This window comes from Salvelinus fontinalis, chromosome 27 (assembly GCF_029448725.1).
Source record: "Salvelinus fontinalis isolate EN_2023a chromosome 27, ASM2944872v1, whole genome shotgun sequence".
Taxonomy (NCBI): Eukaryota; Metazoa; Chordata; class Actinopteri; order Salmoniformes; family Salmonidae; genus Salvelinus; species Salvelinus fontinalis.
The window spans coordinates 23,695,563-23,710,908 of NC_074691.1; the positions used below are offsets into that span (position 1 = coordinate 23,695,563).

General features: G+C 44.8%; 1 protein-coding gene across 3 annotated transcripts in view; it reads left to right on the plus strand.

The window, feature by feature from the left end:
• The window catches only part of LOC129825324 (pleckstrin homology domain-containing family G member 1-like), a 78,316-nt gene extending 63,719 nt beyond the window's left edge, over positions 1-14,597 (plus strand). For all 3 annotated transcript variants that reach the window (XM_055885329.1, XM_055885328.1, XM_055885330.1), the window contains 9 exons: positions 42-137; positions 845-931; positions 1,368-1,401; positions 1,517-1,609; positions 1,712-1,770; positions 3,131-3,322; positions 3,509-3,631; positions 3,786-5,685; positions 11,057-14,597. In XM_055885329.1, the coding sequence (XP_055741304.1) occupies positions 42-137; positions 845-931; positions 1,368-1,401; positions 1,517-1,609; positions 1,712-1,770; positions 3,131-3,322; positions 3,509-3,631; positions 3,786-5,685; positions 11,057-12,081 (3,609 nt within the window). In that variant the 3' untranslated portion in view covers positions 12,082-14,597. The remainder of the gene's footprint in view (positions 1-41; positions 138-844; positions 932-1,367; positions 1,402-1,516; positions 1,610-1,711; positions 1,771-3,130; positions 3,323-3,508; positions 3,632-3,785; positions 5,686-11,056) is intronic.
• Positions 14,598-15,346: the final 749 nt, after the last annotated feature.

Genomic DNA, 15,346 nt, shown 5'->3' on the forward strand with positions numbered 1-15,346 from the left:
TGAGACTAACCATAATACTAACCATGTCTCCGTCATTATAGTGTTGTAACCTGATGTTGGTGGAAATCATTCCAAAGGAGCCACTCAGCTTCAGTGTGTTCCACTACAAGAACCCCAAACTACAGCACACCGTACTGGTAAAGTAAAACTACACCCCACAAACCAAAATTACAGCATATTCAACAGTTGATTTTACAGCATAGAGTAAAAGTAGCCTGTGCTATGCCACCAAGCTTTGCCAAGCCCACCCCTCCTACGTGCCCAGACATGTTGAATGAGAAGGGCTTGTTGTTTCTCAACATAAGTGTTTTGGAAGGGACTTCAAACACCACCATAATCTGTTTTATGTAACAACACATAAAAGAGTGGAAGGGCATATCCCATTGTTATGGATTTGTCATGGTCATCTTATACTTCGTTTAAAGCTAGAATCCTTAATTTAAACAATTTCTCCCCGCTCCTGTTTTGCTAAAAAGCTACGGGATGGGCCTGGAGAAATTTAACCACTCTCAAATTCATAGAGCTATGTATGCAATGACTGACCATCCATTATATCAAATTAATAGTTTTAACCATGTTTGGAGGCTATACAGTGTTTTGTTTACATTTGTTGTTTACAAACATTGAAATAAAACAAGCTTATATATTGTGTTCTAATGGGGTCCGACTGTTGAACTAAGCTTATGAGGCATTTAGAAGTTATATTCTTCAAGAATAAATGGATATATATCATTAATTTATAAGTACCAAAATGAATGTCGCAACTAAGGATTCAAAATTTAAAGTCTAGTTTAATGTCTCTCTCTCCTTTTATCCTCTCTGTTGTGCTGTGTTCCGCCCCCAGGCCAAGTCTCAGCAGGACAAACGCATGTGGATCCTACACCTGAAGAGACTCATACTTGAAAACCACCCAGCTAAAATCCCAGCCAAGGTGAGACACGGAGCAAACAATGTGTGTCCTCACTAATGACATTAACACAACCTTGAGTGGGAGGAGGTGGAATGGTCTCACTCTCCCTCTTTCATTTTCGATCACCCCTCTCGCTCGGTCTTCCTCTCCTCCTCTCTCTTTCACTTTCTCTCTCTCCATTTTTTCTCTCTTTCTTCTCTCCACCTCTCTTTGGCTCTGGTGAAAATGGAAAATGATGCTTTTGTCTGGGGGAAATCCTTGAGAGGGTTCATAGTAATTACATGAAAGGGATCTCTTGTTAAACTTGATGCTTGTAAAGTAGTCCGCTTCTCTTGGAAAAGACTACTGTCTGGCGCCATCTAGTGTCTGGTACCCCCATATCTTCAAATTCAATTATAGGCTTGCTGAATTCTGTAATATGGCGCTCACTTTAGTGTTTTTATCATCTGTTTTTCAGGCCAAGCAGGCCATTTTGGAGATGGATGTTATGCGTAAGTATCCATTTGATATTGGTTGAAGCCTCTTGTGACTATTGTCAGATCATTAAGTTTGTTGGAGTTTATTTGGGTGCTTGATAACATTCCCTCTCTCCTCTGTCCTCTCCAGACCACCCAGGGTTCCACTACAGTCCTGACGGGGACAAGAGGAGCCCCCACACCAAGGAGGGCTCCACCACTCGACGGGTCCGCAGGAAGTCAGGTGAGAAACAGGAGGGACAGGAACAAGGTACTGTAAATGATCAGTGCTGATGCCAATGGACTGGGCCAGTTTCTTTGACATGTCCTGTCTGTCTCTCCTCAGAGCCTCTGTCCAAGTTACTGAAGAACGCTAAACATGGTGTCAAGGAAGATGGCTCAAAGGTCAGCTTAAACCCACATTAGTAATTTATGGATGGTGACACAATGCTACAGTTACACAAAGAAACAGTGTTATATCCATATAGATCCTATTAAATGAATAGAGGGGCTATGTCATGAACAATCAAAAGTTCCAGAATGGTATGATAATGGGTGCCATTGTGGTCAAGGAGAAATTCTTGTCTTAACATGCTGTCTAGACCGGCGCACGCATGTTGATTTTGTCCATCCATATCAGACGCGATCAGGACATGCATGTTGAAATATCAAAACAAACTCTGAACCAACTATATTCATTTATTAACTGTATTAACTTGCTGTTGTTAGCTAATATATCCTGGGATATAAACACTGTTGTTATTTAACCTGAAATGCACAAGGTTCTTTTACTCCGACAATGAATCCACAGATAAAAGGGTAAACCGAGTTATCCTCTCCTCCTCCAGTCTTCTTCGTCTTCTTGTTCTTGTTCTACTTTGGACTTTATATGGTGGTTGGCAACCAAATTTAAGGTGCATTACCACCACCAACTGGACTGTGGACCTCAGTTCATCTTTCAATCACCCACGTGGGTATACAGTATACTCCTAAAAACCAATGAGGAGATGGGAGAGGCGGGACTTGCAGCGCATCAAGCATCACAAATAGAACCAAGTTCTATTTTAGCGCCTGGCTACGCAGACGCTGGAGAGCAGTTTGGATGCAATGATTGAATAACATGTAAATGTATTTAGCAAAGCGACACAAGCGGTGTGTTCAGCATGTGATATCAGTAACTGTGTAACACAATTATTGTAAACCTAAAATATTGTCGTATAATTATAAATAGTTTATACTGGTTTTATATACATTTATGTATAAATAGTCTCTAAAATATATGTAAACAGACTGTAAATGTGTGTTTTTATGGAAAGCTGTTTTTTGGATTTACAACTTGTCTAAGTCCTATCATCAACAGATTTCAGCCAGTGAACGGCTGTAGATTGACTGCGTTGTTTGTATGGAATGTTGGCATATTGGCAGTTAATTTGAAACATTTATGGAATCATTCAACTTAAACTGGCTGGCTAGCTTGCTAACAAACATACAGTGCAGATAATCTTCAAATTCATTGTTTTACGCTATATCTTATCACAGCACTGACTGACCATGGCTGACCAGCTCCCTGACCAAAATGGCTGAACTTTTATACTGTCATAAGAAGGTTCATGTCCATTTTAGTATTATCATTCCTAATTCTATGATTATATCCCCATAATAGAGTAACATTTTCAGATAGTTTAGGTGTTATTTGCAACGGTTGCTACACTCTTCAATCACGCACACATTTAACACTCTCTGGCTTATCACCCTCTCTCTGTAGCGGACGAGTCTGGGTGCCACCCTGCTCTCCCCCGTGTCCCAGCTGGCTCTGGGCACTATTGGTCGTAGCCGCAGCCTGGTCAACCAATCACAGGAGTCCCTGGATCCTGGCGACCATTTTGACCATAGCGACAGGGAGGACGGGGAGGAGCCACACCAGCAGGATGCCGACGATGAGGACGACAGTGGCCTGGTGAGTCTCTCCTACCTACCCACAATGCATCAGTTTGACCTTTGAACAACTTTCTCCTCATTCAAGTTGATCAGATTTGCCTGATTTTATTTTGATCCTTAGCCCCTTGCTCTAGCCTATTTGCAGGTAAGAAGGGATTAGATAGGTAAAGGCATGTTAATTACACAATTTTCTAACTGTGTGCAGGGTGGGGGAAAGAGGCTGCGAGTCCCAGAGAAGTCTAGCAGGAAGAAGTTGAACCAACAGGCGTCTATGGACAGCAGCATCGACCAATGGAAGACCTTCAACATGAGCGCCTCAGACCTACAGGTGACTGACCCTAACAGTGTGATGTGAATGACTAGTAGGAATAGTTGTGTACAGGACTTAACGCAAATGTAATAAAGTTATCGCTAGTACATCTACATTTGCACATTTACAAAATAATGTAATTTACCCTCCCTCCATCTCTCCTTCTCTCCAGAGGGCTAACAAATCTCTTCAGGGAGGTCACCACCCTCCTCTCCTCAGGACGCCCCGTGTGATAGAGGAACCTCCGGACACCCATGTCCCCTCCATGCTGGTCCCAGGGGGTGACCCCCAGACGGTGGGGAACATCTGGGCGGACCACCGTGTCCGCAGAGCCATGTTCCCTACGCGTCAGCGCACCATGAACCCCGACGAGGAGGAAGAGGACATCTACCAGATGTTTGTCCCCACCGAACCTGGCGGGCAAGAACCAGAACCACTTCCTGTTAGGTTAGAGGTCACGTCGTCTCCCAGCAAGACCCAGGGACGACCCTTCAGCTGGCACATGGAGCAGGTTCCCACGGTGCAGATAGACCCCCCATCCACCGGGGACAGCAGAGTGCTGCGGAGAGCCAGCAGCGTGGGGGAGAAACAGACTGGCGGCCGACAGAGCCCCCCTGGTCAGGATGATGACCAGGAAGGGATGACCCATGCCGAATCGTCCAGCAACGACATCTCGGGATCGTCGTCGGCCGAGCAGCTGACAATAGACGACATAGAGAACATTTACGACAACATCAGCTATGAGGACCTGAAGAGCATGGGGATGATCAGGAGGGAGCAGGAGGGTCGTGGGGCCCAAAGAGAGGCCCCTAGAGACACACAGTGCCCTGGGGCTCTAAACTCAGGGGTCACTGGGAGTATTACAGAGCCTCTCATGGAGCCAGACTGCTTGTCTGACAGTAACCACTCCTCCACTGTCCAGGAGGGGGTGCCATTTGGGACGTGTGCCCTGAAGATCGTGGAGGAGGAGAACATCTATGATACTATCATCTTTAGGCCGCCCCCAGCCAAGGTTGACAGGGATGGGGACAGACCTGTACAGGAGAGGGACAGTCTGTTGCCGTGTGCCTCTGAGCCTGACCTGATGGGCTGTGAGAGCCTGGGGGGCTTCGTGTCCGAGGAGAGCCTACATTTTGGGGAGGACGAGAGGACGGAGGATAACTCCCATCCAGTCCACGGCACCTCCGAACCGGACTACTACTCCTCATCCGCCTCGGAAACGTTCTCCCAACGTTCCCACACCGGTGACCAGATGTCGGAGCAGGTGGACGAGATCTGGAACGATTTGGAAAACTACATCAAGAAGAACGAGAAGAAAGCGGACCGCCTTCCCGCCGCATTTCCCGTGAGTGCCAGTGAGGCCCCCAAGACCTCGTCGGTCAAGAGCAGCCCCAAAAAGAACAGCTCCCAAAAACACAGCTCCCCTACCAAGAGCCCCCCAGCCCGCAATCCCAACCCTCCCACTGTGTCCCCCACTCACCAATTCACCATCCCCATCCCCATCCTCAACTTCCCAGAGCTGGTCAGAGAGGCTACCTTTGAAGATGAAGATCATTACCCCTCCCCCTCTCCCCTCACTCCCCCGTCCCTCCCCCTCCCTGCCTTCCCAGACCCTGCCTCTTCCGGGACAGTCAAGACCATCCGTAACAGACTGGCCCGCCTCAGCAGTGGCAGCTTCCGTCTGGAGGATGATGATGAGCTGGGGGATCTGCCCCAACGGGACCCCAGCCAAAGGGACCCCTCCATCAGGGACCTCCACAACCTGTTCCCTGGAGAGCTGGCTGGCCTGGGGGGTCTGGCCTCCTCTTCTCTCCTTCCGGGGGACTCAGTGGACAGCTTCTCCCAGGAGCTCATGGACAAGACCAAGAACCGTGTGTTCTTGATGGCTCGCCAATACAGCCAGAAGATCAAGAAGGCCAACCAGCTGCTCCGCATGAAGAGCATGGACCCCGGCGACATGGGGTCAGGAGGACGCAACAGGGAGGAGAAGAAGCAGCAGAAAGACCTGGAGAAGAAGCAGAAAGACCTGGCAGCCATTTTGGAGGATAAGAAGCAAGGCGGCGCTGCCATAGGTAACAAACACAATCAGTAGTTGCTTATACAGTCATGATATGTACATCTAACTACAGTCAGGTCAATAATTATTGGCACCCTTGATAAATATGAGCAAAAAAGACTATATATAATTAATACAAATACTGAGCTATATTGCATGCAAAATGTAAACAAAAAATACCTTATTTTATACTAACAATTGCTCAGAGAAATAGATTTTGTTTTACAAGTACTAAAAACAATGTAAAAAAAGATAGTGGTGTAAAGGATTGGCAGCCTGTTTCCAGTACTCCATACCCTCGCCAAGATAACGACACTGACATTTTCTACACCGTTTTTTTATGAGATTGAAGAACACATTGGGAGGGATCTTAGACCATTGTTCCATACAGAATATTTCCAGATCCTTGATATTTATTATTATTATTTAAATGTTTAATATATTTTTAACCTTTATTTAACTAGGTAAGTCAGTTAAGAACACATTCTTATTTACAATGACGGTCTACCAAAAGGCGTCCTGCGGGGACGGGGGCTGGGATTAAAAAATTGAAATATAAATAAAATATAGGACAAAACAAACATCACGACAAGAGAGACACTACAACACTACATAATGAGAGACCTTAGACGACAACATAGCATGGCAGCAACACATGACAACACAGCATGGTAGCAACACAACATGGCAACAACTTGGTAGCAACACCACATGGTAGCAGCACAAAACATGGTACAAACATTATTGGGCATAGACAACAGCACAAAGGGCAAGAAGGTAGAGACAACAATACATCACGCGAAGCAGCCACAACTGTCAGTAAGAGTGTCCATGATTGAGTCTTTAAATGAAGAGATGGAGATAAAACTGTCCAGTTTGAGTGTGTGTTGCAGCTCATTCCAGTCGCTAGCTGCAGCGAACTGAAAAGAGGAGCGACCCAGGGATGTGTGCGCTTTGGGGACCTTCAACAGAATGTGACTGGCAGAACGTGTGTTGTATGTGAAGGATGAGGGCTGCAGTAGGTATCTCAGATAGGGGGGAGTGAGGCCTAAGAGGGTTTTATAAATAAGTTTCAACCAGTGGGTCTTGCGACGGGTATACAGAGATGACCAGTTTACAGAGGAGTATAGTGATGTGTCCTATAAGGAGCATTTGTGGAAAATCTGATGGCCAAATGGTAAAGAACATCTAGCCGCTCGAGAGCACCCTTACCTGCCGATCTATAAATTATGCAATCTAGCATGGGTAAAATGGTAATCTGAATCAGGGTTAGCTGGGGTGAAAGAGGAGTGATTACGATAGAGGAAACCAAGTCTAGATTTAACTTCAGCCTGCAGCTTTGATATGTGCTGAGAGAAGGACAGTACTGTCTAGCCATACTCCCGAGTACTTTTATGAGGTGAATACCTCGAGCTCTAAACCAAGGTGAGGCAAAGTACGGCCCGCAGGTAGTTAGTCTTGTCCAATCACTGCAACTCCCGTACGGACTTGGGAGAGGCAAAGATTGAGAGCCGTACGTCCCCCGAAACATGACCCAGCCAAGCCGCACTGCTTCTTGACACAATGCCCGCTTAATCCGGAAGCCAGCCGCACCAATGTGCTGGAGGAAACACCGTACACCTGGCGACAGTGTCAGCATGCATGCGCCCGGCCCGCCACAGGAGTCACTAGAGCGCAAGGAAATCTCGACCTGCCAAACCCTCTCCTAACCCGGACAACGCTGGGCCAATTGTGCCCCGCCTCATGGGTCTCCCAATCACGGCCAGCTGTGGCTGGGATCGAACCCGGGTCTGTAGTAACGCCTCAAGCACTGCGATGCAGTGCCTTAGACTGCTGCGCCACTCCGGAAGCCTGTGCAAATTGATTTTAACAAACAATTGGTCACCAAAAAAATGCATCCCTCCATTGAATTTCAAAATCCCGATATGGCCCTCGAGCCCAAAAAATTGACCACCCCTGCTCTAAAGTCTCAGAGGTAGTAATCACACCTGTGTCAAGAGGGGCATTCTTCTTACCAACGAGAAAGCTAGTTGGACAATAAGAAAGTTGTAGAGCGTTTAACACAAAATCCAGGGAGGGGCCAGCTGAATATAAGACTGTATCATCTTCATATAAATGAATGAGAGAGCTTCCTACTGCCTGAGCTATGTTGTTAATGTAAATTGAGAAGCGCATGGGGCCTAGGAGCCTTGGGGTACTCCCTTGGTGACAGGCAGTGGCTGAGACAGCAGATATTCTGACTTTTTACACTGCACTCTGAGAGAGGTCGTTAGCAAACCAGGCCTTAGACCCCTCAGAGACACCAAAACTCATTAGCCGGCACACAAGAATGGAATGGTCTACCGTAATCAAAAGCTTTGGCCAAGTCAATAAAAATAGCAGCACAACATTGCTTAGAATCAAGGGTAATGGTGACATCATTGAGGACCTTTAAGGACACATCCATAACCTGAGCAGAAACCAGATTTCATACTAGAGAGAATACTATAGACATCAAGAAAGCCAGTCAGTTGATTATTGACAAGTTTTTCCAACACTTTTGATAAACTGGGCAAAATAGAAATTGGCCTATAACAGTTAGGATCAGCTTGATCAGAGATGGGCTTGGCGATGATAGGGGCAGCAACCTTAAAGAAGAAAGGGTCTAAACCATGTTTTTTGGGGGTCAAGTTTAAGGAGCTCCTTTAGCACCTCGGACTCAGTGACCAACTGCAGGGAGAAACTTTGTAGCGCGGCATGGGAAAAAGAGGGAGGAGCATTGGGGCTAGACGCATTAGAAAGGGGTGGGAGATGAGGAAATGTTGAACGGGCAAGGAGGCATGGCTGAGTCAAATAGGAATCCTGAATTAATGAAGTGATGATTAAAGAGCTCAGCCATGTGCTCCTTGTCAGTAACAACCACATCATCAACATCAAGGGACATAGACAGCCGTGAGAAGGAGGGTTTATTCTCCAGGTCTTTAACCGTTTTCCAGAACTTCTTGGGGTTAGACCCATGGAGAGAACTGCTCCTTAAAGTAACTAACTTTGGCCTTGCGATAAGCCTGAATGCACTTATTTGCCTGAACGAGAGCCAATCAGCCTGAGTATGTGTGTGCCGAGCCTTTCTCCAAAGGGAATTCTTGAGGTGGAGTAACTCTGCAAGATCACAGTCGAACCAGGGGTTGACCCTGTTTTTTATTCAATCATTTTTTTTATGGGGCGTGTTTGTTAACAACACCACTGAAAATATCTTAAAAGAAGGTCCAAGCGTCTTCAAGCTGATTCTATATGAATTTACAGAGGCCAGGTTATGAAGGAAGGCTTGCTCATTAAAGTTTTTTAGCAAGCATCTATAACAAATCAGGAGAGGTCGTTTCACTGAGCAGCCATTACGAACACAGGCTGTAAAACACTGATCACTAAGGTCATTACAGAAAACACCAGACTGATACCTATCAGGATTATTTGTGAGGATAACATCAAGGAGAGTAGCCTTTTCTGGGTGTTTGGAGTCTTACCTTGTGGGATTGGTAACAATCTGAGAAAGATTTAGGGAGTCCCATTGCTTTAGGACTTGGTCAGGGGGTTTAAGCATGTCCCCGTTTTGGTCACCTAGCAGGACAAATTCAGACTTAGTGTAAGGGGCCAGGAGAGAGCTTAGGGCAGGCAGGGTACAGACCGGTGCTGATGGAAGACGATAACACCCAGCAACAGTCAACAAAGATCTATTCGAAAGTTAAATGCTTAAAACCAGCAAATCAAATTGTTTGGGGACAGACTTGGTGGAGACAACCGAGCACTGAAGGTGTTCCTTGGTAAAGATTGCCACTCCCCCACCTTTGGAAGATCTGTCTTGCCGAAAAAGGTTATAACCAGAAAGGTTAACATCAGTACTCAAACACTCTTTCTTAACCACGTCTCAGTAATGACCAACACATCGGGATTGCAGCTGTGAACCCACACTTTCACTTGATCCATTTTAGGTAATAAGCTTCTAATGTTAATGTGCAGAAAACCCAGGCTTTTACGAGAGCAGAAATCAGTGAAGCAGATATCAGAGCACAAGTCAGAATTGGGCCTAGCAACAGTAGATGGGCCAGGGTGTACATGCACATTTCCAGATATCATCAGCAGTAATATAATCAGCGCACGGCAGAGAACAGGGAGAGCTCTGCAGTGATTTATGACATTTGAATGTGCATTAGATGGCAACAAGATCATATTGTACAGCAATTTCATCAGGTAACATGAATACAAAGTGGTGATTAGAATAGGATGGGAGGCCAAGAGTCTGTGTAATCAATAGAGTCAGAGTACCGAGTGTGGGAACAAACATAGTCTGTCCCACGGTTGGGTAAACAAGCAAGTTCATAGTCATCAAAGCATGCAGGAGTCATAAGGCAAATAGCATAAAGCACAAGAAAACAATATAACGGCTTGGGGCTAGCCATTGTAAGTTCAGAGTCACTCTCCCCAACAGTGCGTGTGTGCTGGAGGCGAGCGAGAGAGTGGGTAGTGTGGCGAGGGTACCTGTATCAGACGGGCAGACGGTGAACAGATCGCCAGGTGGAATCTAAGCAGCAGTGCAGCAGGCAATGGGAGTAGGTGTCACACCCACTTTGGAGAAGCTTTTTTTCTGGAGGCAGAATCCTTGTAGAAAATGCCAGGGGATGGTCTCTGAACAGCGGGAGGGGGCTTCAAAGGCCTCTGGATTTGGGTGGGGTAGGCTGTGAGACTCTCCTGCCATGGCTTTGGCCAAGGCTTTGACACCTCTCACTTCACACCACAGTGCTAATTGAAGTTGTATCTGTTCTGTCCTAGCAAGCTTGGTAGCTTATGGACTGCCCTCTTCAATTCAAACCACAGGTTGTTAATGGGATTCAAGGTCGCCATTTGCTTCCAATCGTTCTGGTGCCCTTGTTAAGGTCTACAGCATCAAGAACTTTAGTACCAGGACATTTTAGCCAAAAACCCGGTTGCCTCTGCCAGGAAAACTGTGGTTTGAATTGAAGAGGCCAGATCTGGAAAAATTCTGAATGAAGGAATAGTCTAAGATCGTCCCCAATGTGTTTTCCAATCTCATAAAATATTTTAGTAAAATGCTCAGTGTTGTTATCCTCGTAAGGGGAGGGTGCTAGAGTATTGAAAACAGGGGTGCCAATCATTTTTAGAATAGTTTTTATTACTTGTTGAACAAAATACATTTTTCTGAGCAATTGTATAAAATAATGTATTTCCCAATTTTATACTGTCTTTTTTGCTCATCTTTATCAACGGTGCCAATAATGTTGGACCTGACTGTGTTTGTTTGGTTAATGAAAGGACTAAACATGAATTCTGTGTATTTTATTAAGGTCACTTTCTCCCACTCTCTCTGTCTCTTTCTTTCTCTCTTTCTCTCTCAGGTGCGAGGATAGCCGAGTACTCCCAGCTGTATGACCAGGTGATGTTTAAAGACTCTCCAGGTCAGGGCTCCAGCAGCCCGGGCCCTCCTGGCTCGCACCATGCCCACCCAGGGCTGGCCTCCTCCCCATCCCTGCCTGAGACCTGCTCCTCCCTGGGCCTAGGGCTGGAGGATGACTGGCTCCTCTCCACCTACAGCAACGGGGAGCTGGCCAGCTTTGTGTCAGAGATACGGTCCTCCACCCCCCAGTGCAGGCTCACAGCAGCCTGCTCCGTACCCACCCTAAAGATCCTACCTCCCTCCCCAGAGACCTCACCCACCCAGCGGTGGAGCTCTTGTGTCTCCGCCCCCAGTGAGAAGGAGGAGCATGTGTACAGTTCTATTAAACGACACACCTCCTTTAACTCCGCCTCCTCTTCCTCATCCTCCTCTAAACCACCTACCAGCCGCTGCCAGTCTATCTGCTCACTGGGCGACCGGCAGCAGGAGAAGGAGAATGACCTTACCGGGTCCAACCGTAGCCCAGCTGTGGTCCAGAGTTCCTCAGAGAGACTCCATGGTCCCAGTAGTCTGGGCCGGGCCGGTCGGCAGAGCAGCCTCCCGGAGCGGTCCAGTTGCGGTCACGGTCACTCTGACCTCACCCTGCAAGACGGTCAGCAGGTGGTGGTCCTGAACCGTGCCTCCGCGCTGAGCATGCTCACAGCCACCCAGAACTACCTAGCCAACTTCAAGGACAATGGAGACGACGATGACGACGATTACGTGGAGATCCGCTCTGAGGATGAGAGCGAGCGGGATCAGGACTGCTCCGGGCAGCGTAACAACGGTGGTGGTGGTGGCTCCAGAGGGCCAGCCCAGACCCAGAGTCTGCCCTGCACCCCGTCGAGGTCCTCCTGTGGGATGACGGACCGGGAGCGTCTACAGGAGTACCTCTGGGCGGAGCAGCCGGCACAGCAGAACCAGCCCAACATCGTCCAGTCACTCAGAGAGAAGTTCCAATGCCTCAGCTCCAGTAGCTTCGCCTGAGTTGCCATGACCACCCACAACACACCACCATATGAACATACTAGTAGACGTAGTTTAAGCAGGTCTGTAGCTTTGCCTGCCTCATCATGACAACAAATAACACTAAACAGCTGGAGTTTTGTTGACAAGGAATGACACACTACATGGTAAATTCAACACACTACTGTACGCACAACACTACACACGACACAGGTCTTTAGCTTTGCCAGAGTCTTCAGGACAAAAAAGTTCCAATATTAATTTTTGCCTGATTCACCGGTACAACGTCACACGCAACATGCAATACTGCAGCTTTGCCAAAGTCACATGGTCAAATTTCAACATATCACAAAACAACATGCCAAATACTGCACTTGAGTAGTCATGGCAACATACATGTACAGGAACATATTAGTACTACAGAGGCACTCCACCCCCACTGCACTTCTTTACAGTCTTCCATGTCAAGCAGATTGACTTCCGTATCTATTTTAGATAAGTTGAAAAATAACTATGAAACGGTCAAAGTTATCATTTTAGCAAACTGGATGATATTGCTGAGTACAACAGTGTGGCAAGGGGCTCAGAGTGTATGGGCTTTACAATTTAAAGGGAAGCATACAGACCATCTTTTAGAGATGTTGGAAATGAGTATTCCATATACTGTACAGATATTTCTGCTAATTTCTGTTATAAATGGTAAGAAATAGATAACTATCCATTAATTCTAACCGGTCCCCCCTTCAACAAAAATACTGACATCCCAAAAATGTAATTTGGTACACTGCTGCAGTCTGCTAGCATCTCTTGATGAGGAAATGGCACTGGCTGAATTTGAGTTATGTTGCTGTAATTTGCTCTTTTGAACAACATGTCATTTTAGTTAACAACCGCCTAATCAAGGTTTTCAACTTTTGTTTGAGTTACTTTTTCAAGGTTGTTTTAGCGTATTTAACTTTCTATAGCTGAGCTTACCCCTTATCAGAGGGATGATCCTATGTGACTAGGTGTCAGTGGTACTGTTTTAACTGTGCATAATACAGTGTCAACCAATTTAACACAATCTGTGCAAGCAGCTTAATGAATTTGCAATTAGCTCAGGATTATAGGCTAGGTATGGACAGTTTATCAGCAATAATATAAAGAGGATCCACGTGCCTTTTTAAACATGGAGCCTCCACACATAGTACCTTGCTGTTCATTAGGTTGAGTATATTTTACATTGGGCTGTGGTGATGTAAAGCAGTAGATAGCCTATACCAGTCTTAATATAATGATTGGGTTTTCTCAACCTGCTCAAACGCCTTGGTCATGACAAGGGGATCATGCTTTAAACAGAAAAAATCTTAAAATCAAGAGAAAGTGTGCTGATATTCAATAAGCAGCCGCGATAGGAGTTATCTATTTATTTTGAATCTGTGTGTCTGAAAATGGTAATAAGTATATTTTAGTCTTCTGCATACACTACGTAGGTTGAGTGGCATAGTGCATCTTAATAGGAAGAACCTAAAATGTTATTTTATCTTATTCATTTTAAAATGTTGTTTCTAAGAGGGACCATGGAGGAGAGCGTTGAATGAGTGCAGTACTGTGTTTTGATGTACATTTCTCTTCAACCTCACAGAATTTCGGGTCAGATTTTTTTGTTTACTTCATGGGACACCCCTCACCTTCACACTACTGATCAGCACCCCACCCCTCCCACTCCCTTTCTAAACACGTTATGCCTGAATATCATCCAATCATCCTGATTCATTAAAATATTCACAATAATGTCATGTTAGGATAGATTGTCACATACATTGAGTTTACTTTTTGTTTTAACTCGGACGTCACTTTACAGTTTCAGTAGTGAGGATCCACACTTATTGAGAATTTGTTTCATGTTTGATCTCATCAATGTCTCCAACTTATGTCTTATTTATTTACAACAACAAAAAACTATTCTTGACCCCCACACATTGCTATTATGAAACAACACAGCCAGTTTGTAAATTAGAATAATAACGTTTATTTATTAAAAGTTTGGCTTCTTGATGAATTTCGGGACACTTTGGATAAAATTTGGTTCATTTGTTTACTGTGAATGTTACAAAAAAATGTAGTTTTGTTTTACGCACTGATTATATTTTCCTTACCAAAATAATAAATGAAAAGTTGGAATGCACAATATCATGGCCTACTGTTCATATCAATGTAAATGTATCCAAAACAACTTAAAAATATGAAGTATGTTTCTTTTATTCATTGTATATTTTGTTTCTCATGTTTCACTGGTGGGGATTGTCAACCTTCATTGAAATTGAATTGACTCTTGCACTTTTTATTTCTTATTATTTTTTTTAACATTTGATTTGAAAACACTTTGTAAAGATGTACATTTTAGGAGAGTTATTCTTGTATGCCATAGGTTTGCTATATGATGATTTAATGTTTAAGTTAAGTGTACTGTAATTTTTTTTAACTGCTAGTTGGCATTGCTTGATAAAACAAATGTATTTGAGGTCATAAATAAAAGACAATGTGGGTTTCCGTGACTTGTTGAACAATTATTCACTGATCAAATACACCCATGACTGAAAAACCCATGATGGATAATATAAATTCATACACAAGGTTGCATGAGAGCTATTCAGAGCATCAACTGACCAATGATATAGACATTATTTTAGCACAAAGACATCCATATAGGCCTAAGCAATACAGTAAGTAAAACAAGTCAGTAATCAAAGACTACTGTTATCAAATTTTATTTGTCACAAACACATGGTTAGCAGATGTTAATGTGAGTGTAGCTAAATGCTTGTGCTTCTAGTTCCGACAATGCACTAATAACCAAGGAGTAATCTAACCTAACAATTTCACAACTACCTTATACACACACAAGTGTATATGTTAGCTGTGAGAACTACAGATTGTATACAAATGACAGCTGGTTATATTTGGCCTCATGAGGATTTTAGGATGAGTTCAAAGTGGATGAATCCCCACCCCCCTGCAGAATCAACTGATATAGAAAACTTACTGGTGACTTGCTGTACTTGTTTTTTGTATGGAAAATGCTTGAGACTACAAGCAAGTGCTACAACACCTGCCAAAGTGAGCTGCAAATTTTTTTCTAATTTAACCTTTATTTAACTAGGCAAGTCAGTTAATTAAGAACAAATTCTTATTTACAATGACGGCCTACCTCAGCCAAACCCGGACCACGCTGGGACAATTGTGCGCCGCCCTATGGGACTCCCAATCACGGCTAGATGTGATACAGCCTCGATTTGAACCAGGG